General features: G+C 46.2%; 1 protein-coding gene across 1 annotated transcript; it reads right to left on the reverse strand.

Annotated features, from left to right (window-relative positions):
- Nucleotides 1–690: 690 nt before the first annotated feature.
- On the reverse strand, nt 691–23,941 carry ATG14 (autophagy related 14). The gene is made up of 10 exons (XM_054161675.1): nt 23,698–23,941; nt 17,535–17,597; nt 17,372–17,414; nt 16,884–16,965; nt 9,223–9,460; nt 8,231–8,460; nt 7,656–7,773; nt 6,510–6,600; nt 6,314–6,399; nt 691–2,016 (listed from the first exon to the last, which is right to left on the reverse strand). Exons 1-10 carry the CDS (start codon nt 23,934–23,936, stop codon nt 1,710–1,712), a joined length of 1,497 nt encoding a protein of 498 aa, XP_054017650.1. The 5' UTR covers nt 23,937–23,941; the 3' UTR covers nt 691–1,709.
- Nucleotides 23,942–24,703: the final 762 nt, after the last annotated feature.

Consider the following 24,703-nt stretch of genomic DNA (forward strand, 5'->3'; position numbering starts at 1 on the left):
AGAAAGAAAGAGCTGCCATCTATGGGGTGGGGAGGAGGGGGAAGCTGGCAGACAGGATGTTCAGCTAGGTACCCCTTGTGTTGAGCTCCCTAGGGCATGCAGGCACCAGTACCAAAACTGTTTTCAGCCCCCTCCTTGGTGGAGACATGAAGCAGCGTGAGCTGGCTTGGAAAGGAACTGAGCAAAACCACCACGAAACACTCCAGGAGATGGCTGGGTAAGCCAGTCCTGGATCTGGGACTTCAGACACACAGGAGACACTGACTGATGGCAGGGACATGGCTTCTGCATTGCTTCCTACAGCTTCACCATGCCCCTGCTAGGAGCTGTGTCACCACTGGGAAAAGTAGCAGAGATATTCCCTCTGGGAGGATGCATAAAAACATGAGTTGCCCCCTGGGGAAGTACAATGGCCCAGCTCTGTAAAATGTAAACCGTACATTATGAGCCTGGCTGAGCCAAGGCCTCTGTAAGTGCTACATCCCACAAGGCTGTGGAGGAGCACTTGTCAACCAGTGCCTCTGTTGGCGCCGCACCTCCCACCGCTTTACAAGCCAGCCAGCTGCGCTGTCAGCCCTTCTGCAGAGAAATGAAATCAGCTTCTTGGCATTCAGTAAATGGGGGGGGAAATAAACCCACCATAAACAGAAAACAGAAGGGGGCATCAGATTCACTGAATCTGGTTGGAAGGGAGCTTGAAGATCATCTGGTTCCAACCCCCCTGCCATGGGCAGACATCTTCCCCTAGATCCTGCTGCTCAAGGCCTCATCCAACCTGGCCTCAAAAACCTCCAGGGAGGGGATTGGAAACATGTGTAGTGTAGAAAGGGGGTGACTAAGTTAAAAGTAGCTAATATTAAAAAGTGACAGTGGGGTGTGGGAACTGATGGATAGACATTATTGCAACAAGGCAATCCTGTATTGGCATTGAAGGTGGGTCGGGCTAGGAGAACGTCCAGTGTTTCTTTGGTGTATGATATCCAGAGTAAAAGAGCCTGTGTGCTTTGGACAGCACAACACAGAACTTAAGAGACTACCTACCAGTGGAAGCAGCATGAAACAAGCTAGTTTCCTACAGCAAAACTGGGTCAAGATTCACAACCAGATCTAAACCAAGAGCAAATCTGCTGCCTGAATGCCTGTCCATGCTGATTCTTTGTATTAAAAATATGGCAACGGAGATTAGAAAACATGTTAAAAATGCCTCATTTTCATGTCCTGAATGAAAAAAATTTAGAAATAACGCATTTTTGCATTATGCAAGACGAGATTTAAAACACACACAAAACAAAAAACCCTGCTAAGGAGTTAAGAAAACGTGAGCTGCATTTGCACCAGCGTCCATGCTGCGCACCCAGCAGCCTTCCCCTCTGTGCTCATCCAGATCCGAACACTCCAAACTCAGTTCCTTCTTCAGAAAGTAGAGCTGGAGGCCGCCGGCTCCCTTCTCCCTGGCACTCCACAATGCAGCCAGAACCAGGACACCAGGTGCCCTCGGGGACTCCGTCAGAAGAACGTAGCTAGCTAATTTACAAAACGGTACCGTCACAGTCATCCTGGGTAAATAAAAAGGTTTGTCTGGTTTACAAAACGCAAGTCTGACCTTTACTCTGTTCCAGGCACTACTTAACTGAATATGTAAAGGTTTACTACAGCATTGTCGGGGAGGGACTCCGTCCATAAATCCTGTGGCCCTTTTCCCAGGCTCGTTAGCGATGTCCGGTGTAGGCCTTCAGCCACGAGGTCACTGAGGCAGCAGCAGAGGAGATCATTCCACCAGCGCTGCTGCTGGCAATGGGCTGGGACGCCTGTGTGCTCTGGCTCTGCAGCATCTCCACCTGCTGAGAGGGGATATCGCAGAACCTGGGGCTTGGCAGGTTCTCCCAATCTGTCCCTAGGTCAGTCTCTTCATCACTGACGTGCTCATCTCCGCTCTCATCCGTTTCAGCAGCAGCACTGGGATCCACAAATTCCATGGAGTCTTCAAGATCAGCACTGATTTCAAAAGGCCCAGACCTGTAAATCATAGAATGGTTCGGGTTGGACAGGACCTTCAAGATCATCTAGTTCCACCCCCAATGCCACGGGCAGACATCTTCCACTAGACCAGGTTGCTCAAGGCCTTGTCCAATCTGGCCCTGAACACCTCCAGGGAGGGGGCATCCACAGCCTCCCTGGGCAACACGTTCCATTGTCTTGCTACCCTCACTGTGAAGAATTTCTTTCTAATGTCCAGCAAGTAGAGAACATGGACACCAAGTTGTCAGCCCGCTAGCTACCATGCAGGAGGACTGTCACCATGCTGCTGTGAGCCCTAGGCATGCCAAAGCACCCTGCTCCGTCATGTGTACAGCAGAGAAGTTCAAACCCCTGTGTTTATCAACTGGCAGAGAGAACCTCACTGGCTATAGAGATAACTGCCCTGTGACAATGGTGAAATGAAAACAGTTGGCCAGGGAAGCGATAGCTGGGTTCCAACCCAGGGAGCAGGAACAGCGGAAGAGCTGTTCTGCTTTGGCAGTGGGTAGTGGAACATGCACACACAAAAGAAAAACCCATTGATAATAACTCAGAACTCCACTGGTGGAAACCTAGGCCTGATGAGGAACAGCTTTTGTTTTTAACGCTAGCCCTGGCCAGGTCAAGACGGCTGCAGCTCTGTCAGCGAGGGGAAGGGTGTAGTTTGCAGAACTGGGCTGGCACAACTCACTGGTGGAGAACTCCCATAGCAGCATTTCACCCTGAGCAACATCTCAAGACTGTGTTTTACTGTCAGGCTGGTCAAACACTGGAGCAGGTCAGCCAGAGAGGCTGTGGAGTTGCCACTGCAAACATAATTGAATCCCTATCAGCCACTAGTCCTGAGTAACGTGCTGTAGTTGGCTTTGCTTTGAGTCGGGTGGTGAGCTGGATCTCCAGAGGTCCTGGCTCAACATATCACACCCTGCTGTGATGGGGCAAGGGGTGATGATTTAAAGCTAAAAGAGGGGAGATTTAGATGAGAGAAGGAAGAATTACTTCATGTTGAGGGTGGTGAAAGAGTGGCCCATCCAGGCTGCCCCATCCCTGGAAACATTCCAGGTCAGGTTGGATGGGGCTCCGAGCAACCTGCCTCAGTTGGAGATGTCCCTGCTCTCTGCAAACGGGTTGGACTAGATGATCTTTAAAAATCCCTTCCACCCTCTGCAATTCCCTGAAGCCCATCCTGCGCTGTGACTCCGAATTCCCTGCTGCCACCGCATGGTGGAAGAAGCAATTGCAGCCACCCCTTCCCACTGAGCAGGGGCAGACATCGGAAACATCTTCAGCCAGCCAAAGCAGGCAGCTGCAGAGGGCCGAGACCCATGGTCAGAGGCAGTGACACGCGGGATCCCCACAGCAAGCACAGCATGGTGGGGGCTGGAAGGGACCTCTAGAGATCATCCGACCCGTCCTGCTAAAGCAGGGGCACTCACAGCAGGTTGTCCAGGATCACAATGTCCAGGATCACAATGTCCAGGTGGGGTTGGAATTTTGCCAGAGAAGGAGACTCCACAATTTCTATGGGCAGCCTGCTCCATTGCTCCAGCACCCTCACAGCAAATAATTTTTTCCTCATATTCAGGTGAAATCTCTTGGCCCTTGTCCTGTCACTGGGCACCACCAAAAAGCAACCTCCCTGCCAAAGTTCATTCCAAAGCACAAAGCCACTCAGCAAAACAGGAACAAAAATTTGACACTGGCAAGAGTTTCTTCTGCCTTTGTGGGAGGGGAAGCCTGAAGCAGTGATTTAGCATGGAAAATTGTAACCCAGACAATTAAAGCTTAGTAAAATCATATCAGTCTGAAAATAGTAGCTCACAGAGGAGACTATGGGGTAACTCTAGGTAGCTAAAGGAAAAAAAAGATTGCTTGTTGCTGCAAACTTTGCAGACAGCTGAAACGTTGAAGACTCCTCTTTCATAATCCACAAAAGAATGGGAGTGCTGCCTTCTGGCAAAGCATTTTGCTTAACAAGGCAACATAAGAAGAGACTTATCAGGTTTAAGGCCAGAAGGGACCATGAGATCATCTTGACTGACCTCCATAACAAAGGCCATTACATTACACCTGCTCACCCTGTCCTGAGTCCAGCAACTTCTGCCTGATGAAAGAAAGCATCCATTACCACCTTGACAGGATGACATAAGGAAAGAGAGAACCTCCACCTTCATTCTCTTGGGTAATTAAGCTCTGTGTTAAGCATATGTGCTCAACCCAACTCAGCCCAACTCAGGCTCTCTGATTCCAGTGGTGTCTATAAAGCCAGTCAGTAGCTTGTATTTTCTCTCTGTGAAGCTGTTGAAACCAAGTCACCTCTCAGACTCATCTCCAGCAAGCTAAGACAATTTCACAGGCAGAATCACAGCATGGTGTGGGTTGGAAGGCACCTCTAGAGATCATCCAGTCTGATGCCCCCTGCTAAAGCAGGATCACTCACAGCAGGTTGCCCAGGATCACAACATTCATGTGGGTTTGCAATCCAGAGAAGCAGACTCCACAACCTCTCTAGGCAGCCTCACAGCAAGGAAGTTTTTCCTCATTTCAGCTGCAACCTCCTGGGTTCCAGTTTGTGTCTGTTTCCCCTTATCCTCTCACTGGGCACCACTGAAAAGAGTCTGGCCCCGTATCTTCTTGCCCACTACCCTTTAAAATATTGATTGGCATTGATCAGATCTACTCTGAGGCTGCTCTTCTCCAGGCTAAACAGCCCCAGCTGTCTCAGCCTTTCCTCCTCACAGAGATGTTCCAGTCCCCTCAGCATCTTTGCAGCCTCTGCTGGACTCCCTCCAGTAGATGCCTATCTCTTTTGAACTGGGGAGCCTAGAACTGGACCCAGAACTCCAGATGTGGCCACACTAGGACTACTAGAGAGGGAGGAGAACCTCTCAGGCTAAACTATACATGTTACTGGTACATATTTTCTCTTGCTCTTTCCTCTAACCACTTCTTCTACTACCTGGATACAACTGATGGTTATGGCACTCTAACATCTTCACAGAGAAGTGAGACCTACTGTGGCACTTGGACATTTTAGACCATTTGCTCTTGAGGCCGCAGCTCTTCACACTCTGAGTATTTCCTGCCTTGTCCTTGTTTTCAGACAAGCAGCAGCAAGCACCTACTTTTTTCCAAACAGAGCTATGTCACACAGATTTGGCTTCCCATGTGTTTGGTCTGAATCAGTAGGGATTTACCCAGGAAACATAAGGTAGGTGGTGAGAGATGTGCACTCAGTTCCTCTTAGTGCACTGCAGGTTTTTAACTGAAATAGACCTGTCCATGAGAATGAGGAGGGAAAGGAGATTTCAGAATGTTACTGTGTTTGAAGAAGGATAACACACTAGACGTTAAACAAATACTTGCAGACTGTCTCAGGCACAAGTGACTTCTGACTGGATTATCCAAACAGGAAATCAATGCTGTTGGCTTTCTTATATTTAAGGTGCAAAATAAAAGAAGGTTATTAAAACCTGTTGAGAGCAGCCTACAGGAACTGATGTTCTTTTGAGCATGTACTGTTAACAGAATAAATAAATAAAGATGTCTTTAATCTTATTTTACATATAAATTAGTATTATTTGAAGTATTGACTCGGGTCTAGGGTGTTCACTGACTAGAAGGATTTTGGGGAAGGCTTACCTAGTATCTGCTTTTGGGTGTTCATACTGTTGGATGCTCTCAGGTATTTACATGTTGGCAAGATGTGGGTAGGGTCATATTTGGAGTGCAGTGAGACAGGCCTGGCATACAGAATCATAGAATGCCTTAGGTTGGAAAGGACTTTAGACATCTCCTACTCCGGACTCCCCTCCATGGGCAAGGGACACCCCTCAAATAGACTTGGTTGCTCAAGGCCTCATCAACCTGGCCTTGAACACCTCCAGGGAAGGAGCATCCACAACCAGTTCCAGAGTCTCACCACCCTCGTACTGAAGAACTTCTTCCTAAGAGTTAGTCTAAACCTACTCTCCCTCAGCTTAAAACCGTATGTGCTGTTTGTGGCAGGGAAGATGTTCCTGCTCCTGGGGGTAGGAGAAACAAGTCCATAATCAGCCACAAAGCCTCTGGCTGAGTCTGCCAGTGTACACACATCTCTGTAATCTCATTTCCTACTCAGAACACACTTTTTCTCTCCTCTTTTGTTTCCTCCTTTTAACTACTCTGATTCCTGATGTTCTGAGGACTCATTTTTAGGTACAGCAGAAGAGAAGAATTTCCCTTATAAGTAACAAGAAAAATTAACTTCAAAAGGGATTCAGTCAGAGGTGATTTGAGATCCTGCTTTTCTTACCTGCCCAAGTTCTCAGTGTCTGGGCTGACCAGGTACATGAGGTTCCTGAGGGTATGCAGTGGGTGCAACAGGTCTAAATTCACATGCTACCACAGGGAAGGTAAGAAAAAGACATGATCAGTCACTGGAGGAAACTTGCAGGCACAACCGGTATTTTAAAAGCTATTTCAAGAACCCAAACATGCATGCCCCCTACCTGAGAGAAGCAAAGATGCAGGATATTAGCATTCAGCTTCTTCACTGCCCGTGTGAACCTGTGTCTGCTGAGGTTCTCTCCGCAGAACTCGCTGTTGAAACACCACACATGAAGAAAGCAAAACGCTGTGAACATAAACCAGCATTCTGTGCACTGGCTTCCTAACAAGTCCCAGAGTAAACATCTGTTGCAGCAAGCATTGTTTAAACTCCACAGCCAGTTTTAGAGTGCTCAGGAGATTAATTTTTTACCCAGCAAGACTGTTAGCATTTCATCAACAAGCACTGCTTGCCCTGGTCTCACTGGTTTCAGCAAGACAGGTGATGTAAACTGCATGACACTCCAAGATCCACTGCATCCATTAATCCCACATAATTTTCTACTCCCAAGTTCTTCCTTTTCTGAAGGTTCAGCACCCCAAATAATAGCATAAAAAACCTGCAGAGTTCCTACACAATTTTTGTGCCCTCCCTTTGGCAACCACTATTTTAACCACTTAATCTTAGCAGCGTGCTTGAGTCCCCTGGAAGACTGACCCGGTCTACAGCTCCCTTGGTACTTCTGTGTAGATCCCCTCTGTTCCACATAGAAATTCAAACCTCTTTTTTCCCCCAGTCACAAAAGGGGTTTTACACAGCACACTCCCAGATATCTGGCAGCCAGGTACGTTCCCCATTTGTGTTTTATCCCAAGAACAATTACACTGCTGGCATGCCAAATTATAAGGCCTTGTTCTACAGCACTTAATGTAGTGGAGCTATTCAAGATGACTAAGAGCTGCCAAATTGGGCTGGGATTTTGTAAAGCACAGCAGGGGCTCATAAAATCAAAGTGCTTTTCATGGACTGTCATATTTAATTTCCAATTTGAGGGTGCTGAATGTGCCAATTAAAAAGTTCTTATTTTCAACTGTGATGGTTGGTCTGTGCTCTCAGAAGGTAAAAAAAGGAAGGAGGGACTGTTAACTGTGGTCTAAAATCCAACAAGGTCTCCACCCAAAATTTAACAGCACAAAACTTCAGGAGCCATCAACCATCACCACAAAAGCTGTTCCAAGTCATGACTTTGCTCCCCCAAACCAAATGGAACCAAGACCAGTCAAAACCGGTCACTGATTCACCTCCTCGGAGGCTTGCATTTACTTGCCTGTTGCAGAGCTTCTTGGGAAGATTGACATCGAGTATGAGAGACAAAGTGTTAACAAACTGAGTTGCATAGCACAATGCAGCACTGATGGTATGAGCAGGGTTATTATGTTCCATATCTAAAAGAAATAAAAACATCATGAAAGTCTTGTTTTAAATGAAGCCTCGGTGGGCGTTTTAATGTGCTCCTGAAGTCTACTCTGGAAAATGTCATTTGTAAGTATTAGGAACAGCCTGAATCCAGCAATCATTTACAGTGAAATCTGTCAGAAGTCGGCAGAAAATAGTAATTCTTGGAATTCCTGTTAAAATGGTGCCATGTGAACCATGTCAAAACTGTGAATAATTAACTTCATCTCCCTACTACCACTGTGCTGTGTCCCAGTGAGCATTCCCTGCCAAAGAGGATTTAATTGGACTCATCTCCATACTGGTATTTAGTTCTGACTCCGGTTTGCCTGGGTGGCAACGAATGGACTGGGCTACTGCTCCTTGGTGCCTTCTGTTGGCATCCCAGGCTGTAAGCTCTATGGCTTCCAGAGTATTCCAGGTGCCTACCCACACGTTGCCCCTTACCTGGTCCTTGTGTAGTCTTCTTCTCTTCCACCCAGTTGTAATATGCTGAGTAGTCTCCATTATTAGGAAGAGTTATCCAAGGCCCTGTGATACTGATGCTGGTGTCCCCATTGTGATCATCACACACCCATCTCCCAGAGAGATATGTGGTTCTCCTGGCTTCTGCAAGCTTGCTCACAGTGCTAGAGGTCATAGCATTGTCACTCTCAGAAGACACATCTGCAGGATCTCTGCGGCACCCAAAGAGGAACAGAGTGTTTTTAAAGAAGCTTTAAAACCATCATCAGAGATGCACTTCAAAGGCACACAGCCAGATTTCAGAGAGCAAAATGCTTGTAGAAACACTCCTGGCAAAACTACTAACTCTCAAAACTCCTTTGCTTTGTTCTGGGGTTTTTAATTATCTATTTTAAGAAAATTTTACATTGGACACATAGCTCAGATCCCTCAGTGTGGAGAGGCTAACACCTCCAGGTTCCTCTGTTTGGGACCTCTAAGTTCTGGTCAGATGTTCTGCCTTGAGGAAAAACCTCCTTCTTCCCACAGATGCTAAGGGAGCTAGAGTGTTTACCTTAAGACTTCCACAACTCACTTCCAGTGAGGGTGTGGGAGCACTGGACCATGCTGCCCAGAGAGGTTGGGGAGTCTCCTTCTCTTGAGGGAATCCAAACCCACCTGGACACACTCCTGGGCAACCTGCTGTAAGTGACCCTGCTTTAGCAGGGAGGCTGGACTAGATGACCTCCAGAGGTCTCTTCCAACCCCCACCAACCTGCCATTCTGTGTTTACAGTTAAGCAAAGTGAGTCCAAAAGGACAAGTCCTCTGTACCATGAATGTCCCCATTCCTGTAGACAATCAAGGTCAAACTTGACATGTTCCTGAGCAACCTGATCTCGTTGGTGATATCCCTGCTCACTGCAGGGGGGGTGGAGAAGTTGACCTTTGTGGAACCCATGCAAACTGCTGCATTCCATGATTCTATGACTCTACCTTGTGCTTGTCTTCACTTCTTCAATGGGAAATATGACTGAGGTGAGCTCCAGGATGTGCATCCGACGCAGACTTGCCAGATGCTCGTACTGGGTTTTCAAGTCATAGGTTTTTTTCTCTACCAAGTCTCCCAGCTTGCGGTTATGCCTCTGGATCTTCTCTTTCTTCTCCTGATGCCGCTGAGCCCTGCGATAATGCTTCTGGTTCTCCTCTTTAATTCTCAGAAGGCCCTCTGTGTCTGTGAAAACAGCAGCAGATGTTACCCTTGGAAAAGGAGCTGTGAGGTGCTCATAGTAAGCTTGAGAAAAGCATTATTTTAATATTGATAGAAAACAAAATCTGTAGCAGCTTAAAACAGAAAACCCTGCTAAACTGTTGGCTTTTCCCAGCTGCTCAGTGGTACCACTTCTTAATCTTTTCTGAAGGATCTCCAAAGAGACTGAAATTGGCATTGATCTTTCCCTTTCTTTTACACAGCTATTTTTGGATTTGGAGCAGAAACTGTGAAATTTTGGCTTTTAATTAAAACTCATGAGGTAATCATTATGACAGAAAGAGCTTTGACTGCACACGTTTGCATGGTGCTGCCCAAAACCCATGATTTTGGCTGCAAGCAATGCAAGTGCAGGTAGCATCCTCACTCACCATTTCTGGCACCACTGCTGCTATTAATGCTTTGCACTCATGTATGTGCACTTAAAGCACTTGGATCCCAATGGTGCAGACTTCTTGTCACCACAGGGGACACTGACTATCTCCCTTCCCAGTCATAGAACTAGAAATGAGCTTATGTGCTGCAACTGCCCGAGTTTACTTCGTGCATCAGGCACAGTGAGACTTGGAAAAGATCTTTAAAGAGCATCTGCTGAGTCTCCTACAATGTAATTGACTGTAGTGATGCTTCCACAAACATATGGTCTAAAGACAGCAAGTTAACCACCTCTGTCTTTCAAAAGCATGAGGAAATATCTTCTACAGGCTCTCATAATACCTGTCTACTAGTCACTAACTTTCTATTTTTATGGCTGAAAAGATTCAGTCATGCTCTTAAAGCAAGGTGTCACCTTCCTGCAATCAAGAAGTGGAATAACTCTTCCTTACACAGAAGGGAAGCTCTAAGCCATCGTTTTACTGGGATGTTTTGATTGCAAGAGACTGGAGAGACCAGAACTATGGTAAGCATGCTCCATGGCATCTGCTCCTCAAAGCAGCCTCATCACATACTGCTACAATCAAAGTTTTTAAGCAGCCACAGCTACCTCAAACAAGACATTTGGACTGTCCATTTTGCCAGTAGGAGAGCACAAAAATTAAGTAAGGGGACCAAAAGGGATCCCAGCAATGGGTCTGTACTCAGCTATGATCAGGCAGCACATGACACCCTCCTGCTAGTCATGGTTTGGAGAAGTGTAACTGCATAAACCCATGGTTTATTCTATTCTATTCTATGAAGGTAAGAATTAATAATCCTCAGGTTTATAGAGCAAGTGACCTCCTGTTAGAGGAACCACAGAGCAATAAACTTTTCTCTGAGACACCAGAATCCCTGTGTGTCAGCTAGCGATCCCATTTCCTTTAAGCATTCATGTAACATCCACTGAAAATCAATTAATGCCTGCATTCATATTCCCAAACTCCCCTTTTGCATAAATAAGAGAGAGAAGGAGTAAAACATCCATCTGTTCCATTTTCACATTGTCCTTGAAAGGCTACTTTTTCACAGAGTGAACTCTCTTTTCTGCAGGTCCAGCAGCAGTTATTTGAGAACACTGCACACACATTTCCTCTTTAGCAGTCTTAGTGCAGAAGCAACTGTTCTTTCTTCTGGTATAGCACCTCTGCTTTGTGACCCAGTTTATGAGCCGATTGAAATTTGTCCCCAGAAGTATCTCAGGGCACCACTTACGTCCTACACATCTATGCTGCCTGGTAAATGCAAGTGCAGGCAGAGCAATCTCTGCTATGCCAGGTACCTGCAGCAGGTACCTGCTGCTCTGCACAGACAAAAGGCAAACACACGGGTTTTAAAACCTTACTTTAAGAAGCACCCATTTTTGAGGTATCCAATAAAGTCAACTCCAAAAGCAGGAACCCAATATTCTAGAAACTGTCCTCATTTCAAAATGCTAAGCGATGCCATACCCAAGAGACCAGTAACAATGTATTTACCATTTCTAATATGGTCCAAGGGTAAACCAAGTTGGGTTCCTACCAACTGGCTGCCCCTGACAAGAATTCATTTTGGGTCTATCTGCAAGAGCAGTTTTGGCTTAACAACAGGTTAACAACAGGTTAAATTTAAGCAAGTTCACTGTGAACCTGACAAGGGGCTGGGCACAAACTAAAACACAGGAAGTTCCACCTAACTATAAAGGAGAAAATTCACTTTGAGGTGCCAGAGCCTTGCAGCAAGCTACCCAGAGAGGTTGTGGAGTCTCCTTCTCAGGACAGATTCTAAACCCACCCAGACATGATACTGGGCAACCTGCTGTAGGTGACCCTGCTTTAGCAGGGAGTTGGACTAAATGATCTCCAGAAGTCCCTTCCAATCCTTACCAGTGTGTGAATCACAGAAGCTGCAAAAGCTGCAGATAATGTACTTCATAGAATAGTAGGAAAGGAGAGGAACTTCACTCCCCAGTTGGTCCTAACATTTTGCCACCCTCAGAGCTGTGTTTTGAGAAAAGGTGACTAAGTTCCTGTCACACTGGCCTCCTCCTTTCCTCACACACTGAAGACAAAAACTAGTTATCTTCTTGATAATAATCATCTACCTACTGAAAGGCTTTCTGTTCTTCACATTCCTCCTCTTTAAACCAAACCAAACATAGATTTTCTTAGCCATTCTTTGTGCTTTATTCCAGATATTCTCTTCCAGACTTTCTCTCATTGATTTGTATCTTTAAGTTGCTCAGGTTGGACATCAGACTTCCACTGTGGCAACACCAATGCCAGGCACAGCAGGATAACTACTTCCATCCTAAATAAAATGCTCATAAAACTCAGGAGGAGGTCTGAGCCTTTTTGGAGCAACATTATAGATCGACACTTTCCATTTTATTTGCAGTGTTCCAGATCCTTTCCTGTCAATCATCACCACCATCCTCCACTTTGGGTTTAGATACATAGAATACATAGAATACATAGAATAAACCAGGTTGGAAGAGACCTTCAAGATCATCGCGTCCAACCCATCACCAATCCAACACCGCCCAAGCAACTAACCCACAGCACCAAGCACCCTGTCAAGTCTTCTCCTAAAAACCTCCAGTGATGGCGACTCCACCACCTCCCCAGGCAGCCCATTCCAATGTGCAATCACTCTTTCTGTATAGAACTTTTTTCTAACATCCAGCCTGAACCTCCCCTGGCGCAGCCTGAGACTGTGTCCTCTTGTTCTGGTACTGCTTGCCTGGGAGAAGAGACCAACATCTGTCTGTCTACAACCTCCCTTCAGGTAGTTGTAGAGAGTAATAAGGTCACCCCTGAGTCTCCTCTTCTCCAGGCTAAGCAACCCCAGCTCCCTCAGCCTCTCCTCGTAGGGCTTATGTTCCAAACCCCTCACCAACTTTGTTGCTCTTCTCTGGACTCGTTCCAGCAAGTCAACCTCCTTCCTAAACTGAGGGGCCCAGAACTGGACACAGTACTCGAGGTGCGGCCTAACCAGTGCAGTGTACAGGGGCAGAATGACCTCCCTGCTCCTGCTGGCCACACTGTTCCTGATGCAGGCCAGGATGCCATTGGCCCTCTTAGCTGCCTGGGCACACTGCAGGCTCATGTTCAGTCTACCGTCGACCAGCACCCCCAGGTCCCTCTCAGCCTGACTGCTCTCCAGCCACTCCGACCCCAGCCTGTAGCTCTGCATGGGGTTGCTGTGGCCAATGTGCAGAACCCGGCACTTGGATGTGTTAAATCTCATGCCGTTGGACTCTGCCCAACTGCCCAGCCTGTCGAGGTCCCTCTGCAGAGCCTCTCTACCCTCCAGCAGATCAACTCCTGCGCCCAGCTTGGTGTCGTCAGCAAATTTACTGATGATGGACTCGATGCCCTCGTCCAGATCATCAATAAAGATGTTAAAGAGCATGGGGCCCAGCACTGATCCCTGGGGCACACCACTGGTGACTGGCTGCCAGCTGGATGTGGCACCATTCACTACCACTCTCTGGGCTCGGCCCTCCAGCCAGTTCCTAACCCATCGCAGTGTGGTCCCATCCAAGCCATGGGCTGACAGCTTGGCCAGGAGCTTGCTATGGGGAACGGTGTCAAAGGCCTTGCTGAGGTCCAGGTAGACTACATCCACAGGCCTCCCCACATCCACCAGGCGGGTCACCTGATCATAGAAGGAGATCAGGTTGGTCAGGCAGGACCTGCCCTTCCTAAACCCATGCTGGCTGGGCCTGATCCCTTGGCCATCCTCTAAGTGTTGTGTGATTGCACTCAGGATGACCTGCTCCATAATCTTTCCTGGCACTGAGGTCAGGCTGACAGGCCTGTAATTCCCTGGCTCATCCAACCGGCCCTTCTTGTGAATGGGTACCACGTTGGCCAGCTTCCAGTCAGCTGGGATCTCTCCAGTGAGCCAGGACTGATGAAAAATAATGGAGAGTGGTTTGGCCAGCTCATCTGCCAGCTCTCTCAGCACCCTAGGATGGATCCCATCTGGTCCCATGGACTTGTGGGGGTCCAAGCTGCTGAGGAGAGCTCCTATCACTTGCTCATGGAACAAAGGGAAACCATGCAGCTCCCTGGCTCCCTCTGCCAGTTCTGCAGGCCAGCTGTCTGGTAGACGTTCTTTCCAGGTAGTAAAAACTGAGGTAAAGAAGGTGTTAAGTACCTCTGCCTTTTCCTCATCCTGTGTTACAACATTTCCTTCTATGTCAACCAAGGAGTGGAGGTTGTCCCTGCCCTTCCTCTTGCTATTAACATATTTATAGAAGGACTTTTTGTTGTCCTTCACATCAGAGGCCAGTTTAAGTTCCAAATATGCTTTTGCCTCCCTAATTTTCCTCCTACATGCCCTAGCAACCTCTTTAAACATTCCATGGGTTGCCTCACCTTTCTTCCAAAGATGATACACCCTCTTTTTTTCCCTTAGTTCAATTAAAAGTTCATTACACAGCCAGGCTGGCCGTCTGCCCCGGCGGCTCCTCTTCCGGCACATTGGCACAGCCTGCTCCTGAGCCTTCATCAGCTCTTTCTTGAAGCAGGTCCAGCCCTCCTGGACCCCTTTATTTTTAAGGGCTTTCTCCCAAGGAACCCTCTGAATTGTTTCCTTGAGCAACCTGAAGTCCGCCCTCCGGAAGTCCAGAGTGGAGGTCTTCTTGCTGGCCCTCTTAGCTTGACTGAATACTGAAAATTCTATTATTTCATGGTCACTGGCCCCTAAACAGCCTCCGACCACCACATCACCCACCAGCCCTTCCCTGTTGGTGAAGAGGAGGTCAAGCAAAGCCTTGCCCCTGGTAGGCTCACGCAGCACCTGGGATAAGAAGCTGTCCTCCATGCAGTCTAAGAACCTCCTAGACTGCCTCCTCTCTGCTGTGTTGAGATCCCAGCAGATGTCAGGCAGGTTGAAGTCGCCCATAAGGACAAGGTCAGGAGATCTTGAGACAGCCTTAAGCTGTCTATAGAATGCTTCTATAGAATGTTTCTCTTTCATAAACACCATGCACTTGACTTTGTCCCTTTCAAAAGATACAGTCTGCATCATTCTGAATTTGATCCCACTCTCTACAAAAGTCACATCCTCCTCCTCTTTGGATTCCTCCATTCCACCTTCTACACTACCACGCAAGCTATTAAGGAAAATACTGAACAAAATTGGGCCAGGAACTGGGTCCTGCTGGGCTCCATCTGTCTCACTTCCTCTGTTTGACAAGTATGGCCACTCCTTGAGCACAGCCTTTCTCACTTTTTTTGTGTCAGCACTACAGTGATTACACCCAAAACAAATGACTTTGCTCCTAACACATTCAAGAATAGTGCCCAAAGGCAGAATATGTTTCATCTTCTGCTTTATCCTCCACTAGAGCACCTGATCCCCAGACAAAGGGTTGAGTTCACACAGCCCATTCTTAACAAAGTGATGCCTGTTTTTAGTTATCTGATGTGGTGGGTTGAAGTTTCCCCCAGCATTAACTCAGCCACATCTTATCTTCTAGCTACCTGTGAAGTGGTCAGAGACTTCTTATAAGATGATTTCATCATCAGTTAAAGGTTCTCCCTTCCTCCACCCTTGGAAAACAGACACTGTTTTCACTGTTTCCTGGGACCTGCTCTCTCCCTCATGTGTTCTCCAACGCTCCATGCACTCCTTTGACTTGTTCCCTAAGGTGAATCTCAAAGCCTTGCTGACATAATCAAAATAGTACTTAGCTGGCTGTTTTCTTTCCTCAGCCTGCAGTCATTTCTTGATGTAAAATTTAATCTGGTTAAGCACCTGGTCATGTTTTCTTTGTGCAAAGATTAAGTGAAACATCTGAACACTTCAGACTTCTCTACACTGTTATTTGCTCTCTTAATTAAGACTCACATACTCCATCTTTTCTCTTACTATACATTTCTTATTGCTACCTTCCATCCTCCTTATTAATCGAAAATCATTCTGCATCTCAGCCTTTTTCATGTTCTCACAAGCTACAAAATTTGTGCTTTATAACTACTCTCAGGTATATGCCTCTGCTTGCAGGCTCTGTATGGCTCCTCTTGAATTTCAAGTGAAAAAAAAAAATATGTTCCTGATTCAATCAATATGCTTCTGAATAGGCTTCCTATCTTTCCTTTGCATGTAGGTTGTAAGGAGTGCTGCATATTCTCTTCTGGAAAATGACCCTGCAAATCTCTCATGTGTAAAAATGTTAATGACTTTCAAAACCAAAGCTGGTGAATGATAGCAATTCACCAGCCTGTGCTATATTTGAAGGGGGACTACGGGAGAGCTGGAGAGGGACTTTTTAGAAGGACATGTAGTGATAGGATGAAGTGGAATGGTTTCAAACTAGAAGCAGCTCAATTTAGTTTAGATATTAGGAAGAAATTCTTCCCCATGAGGGTGGGGGATGAGGCACTGGAACAAGCTGCCCAAAACAGGTGGGGAGCCTGGAAGCATTCAAAGCCAGGTTGGGTGGGGCCTTGAGCAACCTGATCAAGCAGGGAGTGTCCCTGCCCATGGCAGGGGGTTGGAATTAGCAGATCTTTAAGGTCCAACCCAAACCATTCTGAGATTCTGAATTTCAGTGACAATTACTGAAGCAGGATTTTAGGGTTTCTAGACAGATGTGGGTTAAAATTCATCAGTTACATGAAATTCGTAACAGCTGCAGAACTGTTTGCTCCTCTTCATCAAGAGGAAGTGATCAGAAACACTACACTGAATACAGCTATCTCTAGGGACAAAGCCAGAGTCACAGGCTGCTAAGCATTTACTTTGAAAGCTGTTGCAAAATGATCTCCATCCAGCTGAATAATGTCTCTTGTTTGCTAATTAAAACCCAAGTATAAAAAGGCTGAAATCCACTCACTGATTTGCCTTCAAGTAGATTTAAGAAGCAATGGTTTGGCAATTCACCATTTTTAAACCCTAACAGTCACATTCAAGGAGCAGCCAATTGATTTTTCACTCTAAGGCATGGAGTTTTCAACATCACAAAAGCATTACTCACGTCTTGTCATTTCATCATTTTCTTTGCAAATGGTCTGTTTCAGCTGCTCAATCCTCATCTTGCAAGACATTATTTTCCATCTCTGAAAAAGAACATTCAGCAACTCTAGGGCACAAACGACTTCAAAACCCACACCAGTGATTAACAACAGAGCCAGCAGCTTTAGTGCAAAAAGTAGCAGGATGCTCTTAACTGGATCAGACCGACAAATAAATATTTCATCCACCATTTCATACACAGAAGCATGCCACAAACAAACCGACTGCTTACTGTAAAGTCAATCAAAATAATAAGCTATTGAACAAATATGCAGGAAGAAATGAAAAATTGATGGTTTGGAGCACTCTGCTTGCAGAGCCAATTTTAATTTTGCTTAGGACAGGCTTTTTGGAAATACAACACAGTGCCCTCCAGGTAAATTGCAACTTTAAACTATGAGATCTAGGAATTCAGAGAGTTTAAAAACTACAGGACACTGAACAACTCACCAGCTGGTCAGTTATCTCTTTCCCTTCCATGGCCTTCAAAACACTAGAGGAAAAAACAGGATTGAAAGTTTTAGGACCATCTTGTCTCCAGCAACAGCGTGCTAGAAAGACTGCTTTTCTGGGAGCTTTTATAATTTGGTTTTGTTTAATAAACACAACTTACTGTTTTTGGAATTCTCTCTGTTTGTTTTTAAGATGTATCAGCCTTTCTTTCTTGTCTGAAAACCTGGAAGAGATTAAACGTGTTTATTGATATTTTGCACAATATGATATTGTAAATTGTCTGCAAAGAGAAAAAAAAATATTTGAAGCTTGTGGGAGTCTCTAAACCTCAACTGTCTCTTCATCTTGGGAAGCAATGGCTAAATGTATAAAAACGTTGCAGAATTCTAGAGCATGTGTCTTGCAGACATCACAACAACCTCGAAGCTGAGGAATCATCAGCTTGTAGCACTATTGAGATTGTTAGCAAATTGCTTGCTATTTGTAAACCAGGCATAGCTTAGCAATCACAGTATTTTGTGTATTAAGAAAGACATAGCACACTAAAAACCTTTAGTTGCTGCACAAGTTTGCAGTACTGTCTCAGACAGCATAGTGAGTCTGAACTGTGTTATTTCGCAAACCATGAGAGTAAGAGCTAAGTTCACTCTAGCAGTGGGAAATGCAGGCTTTCATACACTACTTGCTACATTTTCTCCCTTCTAATGTGGGGATGCCTCACTTCATTCATTAATGATGAGTCCAAATAGGACAGCACTCTCTCAAGACTTTTACATGACATCCAAATCTTCTTTGTATTAATAACAGCAATAAGTTGCATTGTCTTCCACTTGTTTCTCCTAGGCACTTGCAGCTATCACAAGTCCATGACCCAAATGTCTTCAGTTCAGCTCTGCCAGATGTCTGAGATATAAGAATTACAGAGACCTGATCAGTAAGCAATTTTTTTTTAGGATTCATCATCCTTGTTTTCACTCTCTGATTATGCAGCAGCCATGTTCCCACTCCCCTCCACATTCCACAGTGCATTGAGAAATACAGTTAAAGAAGATAGCGTATGAATGACGCGTATTGAGAAGTTACAGTGAACCATGAGGTGACAAAATAAACAGTAGAAGAGATAGCCAAGAAATTCAGATGGCATACAAAACCCAGCAAATGTTCTTTGTCTTCTGCCAGAACCTGGCTTCCCAGCTTTCCTTTGTGCTTGTCACATTACAGAACCATCTCAATCCACACCTCGAAAGTGCATCTTGGATTAAACCCACATACAGAAAAACGATGAATTCATTTCCCTCTGGATAAAGTAGAGTTTACAGTTACATCCTAACAGAGGTCTCACATTTCATGCAAAACCCAACAAGTCCTTTATTTTAGGGTTATCTAAGCTTTATTCAGAAAGAACTGTACAGTAAGCCTGCAGGATGGCATCTTCTGCCTCCCTCTGCTCAACTCTGTGGGTTTGATTTCGAGAAGAACTTAAAACTGCTTCATTTCTTTCCTTGCAGTGCAGAAATCATAAAGCTTGGTGACTAACTTGGGGTTCAGAAAGTGAGTAATCACCCTTCCAGATGACATTAAAACAACAACAAAACTACCAGTTGCTGCCTTTGTAGTCATCTAAAAATATCTGTTTTCCTTCCAAAACAAACCAAAACCAAATGTGGGTGCTTGGCATAAAAGCCAGAAGCAAGCCGTGAGCTGGAGGAATGTGGTACAACTGGAGCCTGACTGCTCAACCCAGCGTGCTCATTGTTCCTGTGTGTCCTCACCCCAGCAGTCATCATGGAAATTACCAAAGTGCACTGTACCAGACTCCTGTTTACCAGGGTAGTGCACACCTACTGTATCCCTGACCTTAGGCTGAGCCAAAAATAACCTGGCCCAGAGACGCACCACTCGGCGGCCACACCAGAGAGGGAGACACGGCAATTTGGCAATTCGTGTTTTCAGAGCTGGATTAATGGGCACAGAGTCTGACTAAACACAATTACCCAAATGATGTCCATCACATCAGCAAAAAAGTTGAATGATCTGTCAAATATCTGGGACTAAATTAAGTTCCTACTGGGGAGGGATGATAGAAATATTTGTGAAAGCCTGCAGAAATTACAGTTCACCACGCACTTCAGCAACCATGTCAAACAGCTCCTACAAACTTCTTTGGCAGGTTTCTCCTCAGCAAACATTTCCATTTCTTTATATAGCCCTAATTTTAATTGCATTGCATCGTGTAACTAATTTTTCTCTATATATATCCACAGCCTTTCAATCTGGCAAAGAAACAAAACTTCAGATAAGCTATTATAAGAACTCTCATAAAATGTAAACTGAGAGGAGAGAACTCAACATCTCAAATTCTCCACTAAGTGTTTCTCTTTCTTCAAGTCATATCATGTTAAGATGAGATTAATTTTTAAGTGTAGTTATCTGGCTAATTTCCACATGTTCATAATTGTCACATTCATAATTACAGAAGCAACTAGAAAAGGATGACTTCCTGATCCATAGGAATTGATTAATGCTGAAGGAGTTGAGGACATTAGTACTTATTCACTATAATAAAACTCTGTTGCTGCAAAAAGTCACTACCCCTCATTGTAACCCACAGCTTAGAGAGGTCAGACAGGTTTAGACCACAATTATTAATTAACTCCCCTTTATTCTGCTCTCACAGTATTCTCCTTGAATACTGTGCCCAGTTCTGGTGGCCCACCATAAGAAGGGCATGAAACTGCTGGAGCAAGTCCAGAGGAGGACCACAAAGATGATTCAAGGGCTGGACCACCTCTGCTATGAGGATAGGCCAAGGGAGCTGGTGGTGTTCAGCCTGGAGAAGAGAAGATGCCCAGGGGATCTTATAGCTGCCTTCCAATAACTGAAGGCAGCCTACAGCAAGGCTGGAGAGGGACTTTTCATCAGGATGTGTAGCGATAACACAAAGGGGAATGGTATAAGTTGGGGGAGAGTAGGTTTAGATCAGATCTCAGGAAGAAGTTCTTCAGCACAAGGGTGGTGAGACTCTGGAACAGGTTGCACAGAGAGGTTGTGGATGCCCCTTCCCCGGAGGACAGGTTGAATGAGGCTTTGAGCAACCAAGTCTAGTTGAGAGGCATCCCTGCCCATGGCAGGGAAGTTGGAGGAGATGATCTCTAGGGTCCCTTCCAATCTAAGCCATTCTATAATTATATCGTCTTTGGCTTTTGCCCTCTGCAGACCCATAAAGCAAAGCAATTCATCCCTTCTGCAAAATACACTCTGAGAACTTATGCATATGATAGGCTGGAGTAAACTCCTGGGAGCAAGAAATAGTCCACGATGAAACCAGTGCCAAGATGCCATCTTAGCCTTTGAATACACAACACATTACTAATGAAAAGAAGAATGCCAGTGATTATTTTACTGGAGGACTTCCGGACAACTCATCCTTAATTGTAGCTGTACTTCAATGATTAATCTTAACAGCTCCTCAATCTCTCCCCCTCAGAGATACAGGGTGTGATTTTTGCCAGACATATGAACAACTTCAATCTTACTGCAGCTTTTATAAAAACCAGCACACGACAGCTTAGTGGAAAGAAAACTGAAATCATACTCACTGCTACAACATGAAATCATGTACCTTCCCATGAGGAAAACTCACAGGAAAGTTCTAAAAATAAACCAGTACTGGATACAAGGAGTAATGCGCTCTCTTCTTCTCACAAAAGGAAGAACAAGCCTTTCTCCAGCCTGCAACACTTCCAAAAGACAAATGGGAGGCCTGAGTGACCCCATACACTTCCACATTCTGAATTTCTCATGCCACACTTAGAACTGAGCCACGCAGAAAAGCCCTTGGCATGACCCTGTCAGCCTCATGCAGCACCAGCCATAAGGCTGAGCTAAAATTAACCCAGGGACTACTAGAAGGCATAAAATAAACAAATAAATAACCACGACAGTAAACATGACTTGAAATCCAGCACCTGTCCCTGCATGACTTTGCCACGGTGTGTGGTCACTGCTGAAGAAGACGCTCCCTCTGTGCTCACACAGCAAGAAATTCAGAGACACCTGCTCACTGCTTGCAAAAGGAAACAACGAAAAGTGACCTCTGAAGTGACAGGTTCTTCATCACTTCCCCCCCACCTCCACTCTCTAATTTCAAGCATTAATTATAGAAGACAGACAAAATATTTCAAGAACAGTTTTAAAAATCAGTAATTCCCTTATCTTCTGAAGAACAAGAAGAAAACCCAAGCTTAAGGGAGCTTTGTCCCTGTGCTGAGTGTTCCTGCTGACATCAAGCGTGCTGATGTTACACGCATTGTGTTATTCCTCTGCATGATGCTGTTCCTTTAATTTGTTAACACAAAGTTGCTGTTTTCCATGAATTACACTACTGGTTGGGAAGGTTTGAGCAGTGGGAGCCTGAGGAAACTGACCAGCTTGGAAGAGACCTCAAGGACCATCTGGTCTTTCTAGGCAATACTAGAATTTAAATGAGACAGCTGAACTCCCTTGCAAGCCATCTTAAAACTGACCAAGGGTAAGGGTCCACTGCTTCCCTTAGGAGATTATTCCAATGTCTAACCATTCTCATTGTGAAGAATTTCTTCTGGATTCCAACTGGAATCTCACCAGGAGTAACTTGTACCCATAACTCCCTGTCTTTTCCATGTATCTCCTCGTAAAAAAGGAGGCTCCATCATCCTTTTAAGCACCCTTTATGTACTAGTACACAGTAATAAGCTCTCCTTTGAGCTTTCTCTTCTCAAGGCTGAACAAATTCAGTTCTCTCAGCCTCTCCTCATACGCCAGGTGGTTGAAAACCCATCCCTGAAGGTGCTTAGAAGATGCAGAGATGCAATGTCAAGGGACATTTTTTAGCACCAGACTTGGTAGAGTTAGATAATGGTTGGACTTGACAATCTTAAAGGTCTTTTCCAACATGATTCTATGAATCTGGGAAATTTCTTAAGCCTTGGTTAATACAGGACGACAGTCCTTCCACTGTAACAAAGGCTGTAATTGAATTACTGTAATGAAGCCTGATCTTTAGCTGAAATCCTATGGCGACAAAAGGGGCAGAAGAAAAATATTTAGTTTATGTTCCAAACTCCAAACCCACTTTCCCTTCATGGGAGCTGCAGATAACTCTGAGCAGTCTCACACAGACACCAGTTTCCCATCTATTGTAGAAAGATTAAATGCAGTTTATGATTCCATGACAGTTTTTCATGTTAAAAAACACCAACCCTCATCCAATAACAGACTAAAGTCTCAATTTTGTGAGCTGACTGATGCTGGCTGACACCCTGCACCCACTGCACAAAAGACAGGCACGGCTGCACCCCTGGTTGTTCTTCTCTTTGGCAAAGGGATACAAAGAACCTTTGGTGTGAGGACCCTACCACACCACACACTGTCCACCGCTTTCCCAAAACAGCTCAGGAAACCACTCCCAACAGCTGCTAACGAAGTTCCAAATGAAGGACCAAGAACACAGCATCAGCCAAAAATCAGAGCTATTCTGGAGATGGTGCTGGGCAGACTTTTAAAGAATCTAGGATGGACGTGCTATGAACAGCAGTTAGGGAGGGGTGATCTGTGTGTAATGACAGCATTTGCTTATTGATGGAGCACTCATTTAGCTGCCCTCCGATAGCGCAAATAAGCAGGCACCTTTCTGCTCCTAACTCAGAGTATTTCTTGGAATACTAAAAAGGTGCCAATGATTAGGGCTATCCAAAGCAGGGAGAAGTTGGAACTAGATGATATTCAAGGTCTCTTCCAACTCAAACTATTTCATGACATCAAGAAGTAAATGTAACAAAGGTGCCATTTTCTTGCACACCTTCCTAATTTTAATGACAGCAAGTTTAATGCATGTTACTGAAAATAGATACACGTCAAGTGTGTATCGTTTGTGTCCTGAACTGTGCAGAGCTCCTGTCGACCACACCAACACGAGCAGCTAGACTTGACTAAGTCTAATAACTAAGACTACTATCATCATCAACTAGGATGGGCACTGTCTTAGACACAGACCCCCCCCACAAGGAGCAGCCCTACGGTGGGCCCAGCAGCGACGGGACCGTCCCGGACACACGCCCCCAGACCCCCTCACCCCATGCCCTGGAGCAGCGGCGGAAAAGCAGGGAAGAGGGACAAACTGCACCCCCACCCCCACCCCCCCCAACACTCCCGGCCCAGAGGGGAGCGGGGGAGGGGCTGCCCAAGGACCGCGGGGTGAGGCGGCTCTTCCGGCGACTAAGGCAGAGGATGGAGAGCGTGTACCGTTCCCATCCTCCCTGCATCCCCCTCGGGACTGCTGTTACCTCTCGGAATCGCGACCGTCGAAGAAGACGAAGTCGCCGCTCTGAACGCACTTAGCGCAGGTAAGGCGGCGGCGGGTGGTGTTACAGAGCGGGCACCGCTCCACCGCCACATATAACCCCTCGGCGTCCTCCTCAGCGCCCCGCAGAGCCGCCGGCCCGGCTCCGGGCCCGGCCCCGGCCCCGCCGCCAGCACCGCCCTGCCCGCCGGGCTGCGGCCGGCTGCCGCTGGGAGACGCCATGATGGGCTCCGCGCGCCGCCGGTCACGTGGGACTTTGTTTTCGGCCAGGGGCATTGTGGGAAGCGCGCGCTGAGGCGGCGGCGGGAGCCGGCCTGAGGGCCTGGCCCCGGGGAGCGGGGTCGCCCCCTCCCGGCCTCCACCGAGGGGATGGTGCAGGTACAACCCTCACGGCTTCAGAAACTAGCACGTCTTATTTCCTTTCTCCTTGGCCGCAGCACTTGCTGAAGGAAGAAGAGCAAGCCCTTCCCTGCCCCCAGAGGAGGATATGGTAGGTGCGCAGTTGTACAGGTCACAGATGTACAGATCACATGGGGTTGGAAGGGACCCTCGAATGTCATCTTGTCCCAGCCCCCTGCAGTCAGCAGGGACAACTCCAATTGGATCAGGCTGCCCATGGCAAGATGAAGTCTGATCTCGACTGTCTCCAGTAGCAGGGCAGCGATGAGGCTACCGTCATTGCAGTCCCCCTGGAACCAGTCACACCACAGCCAGTAAACTGGCTACATCGACCGTATATATTGATGTCAGTCCCTGTATTTACAATAAAGAGCTGTTTGTACAGGAGAAGGGGAAAATACTGACACACATCCTCAAGAGTGACAGACTACTTGGTTTCTTCACCCTAGCATCAAGGTTAGAACCAGAATCGGGCATTAGGATCATCTGGTGTGTAGTAGCAGAGAGCCAGTCATGTGTCACAATACCATGGTAAACACCAGGCAAGTAGAAGAGAAAAATCCCCACAAGCCACATCATCTTAAAGCAAT

This window comes from Dryobates pubescens, chromosome 5, assembly GCF_014839835.1.
Source record: "Dryobates pubescens isolate bDryPub1 chromosome 5, bDryPub1.pri, whole genome shotgun sequence".
Lineage (NCBI taxonomy): Eukaryota > Metazoa > Chordata > Aves > Piciformes > Picidae > Dryobates > Dryobates pubescens.

Bases quoted from the DNA above. Each gene is read 5' to 3' on its own strand.
- ATG14 (XM_054161675.1), bottom strand. From the start codon at position 23,936: ATGGCGTCTCCCAGCGGCAGCCGGCCGCAGCCCGGCGGGCAGGGCGGT. The intron at 9,461-16,883 runs GTGAGTAATGCT...CTGTTTTCACAG, and splicing joins AAATGATGAAATGACAAGAC to ACACAGAGGGCCTTCTGAGA. The intron at 7,774-8,230 runs GTAAGGGGCAAC...TATTTCTTTTAG, and splicing joins GAAGACTACACAAGGACCAG to ATATGGAACATAATAACCCT.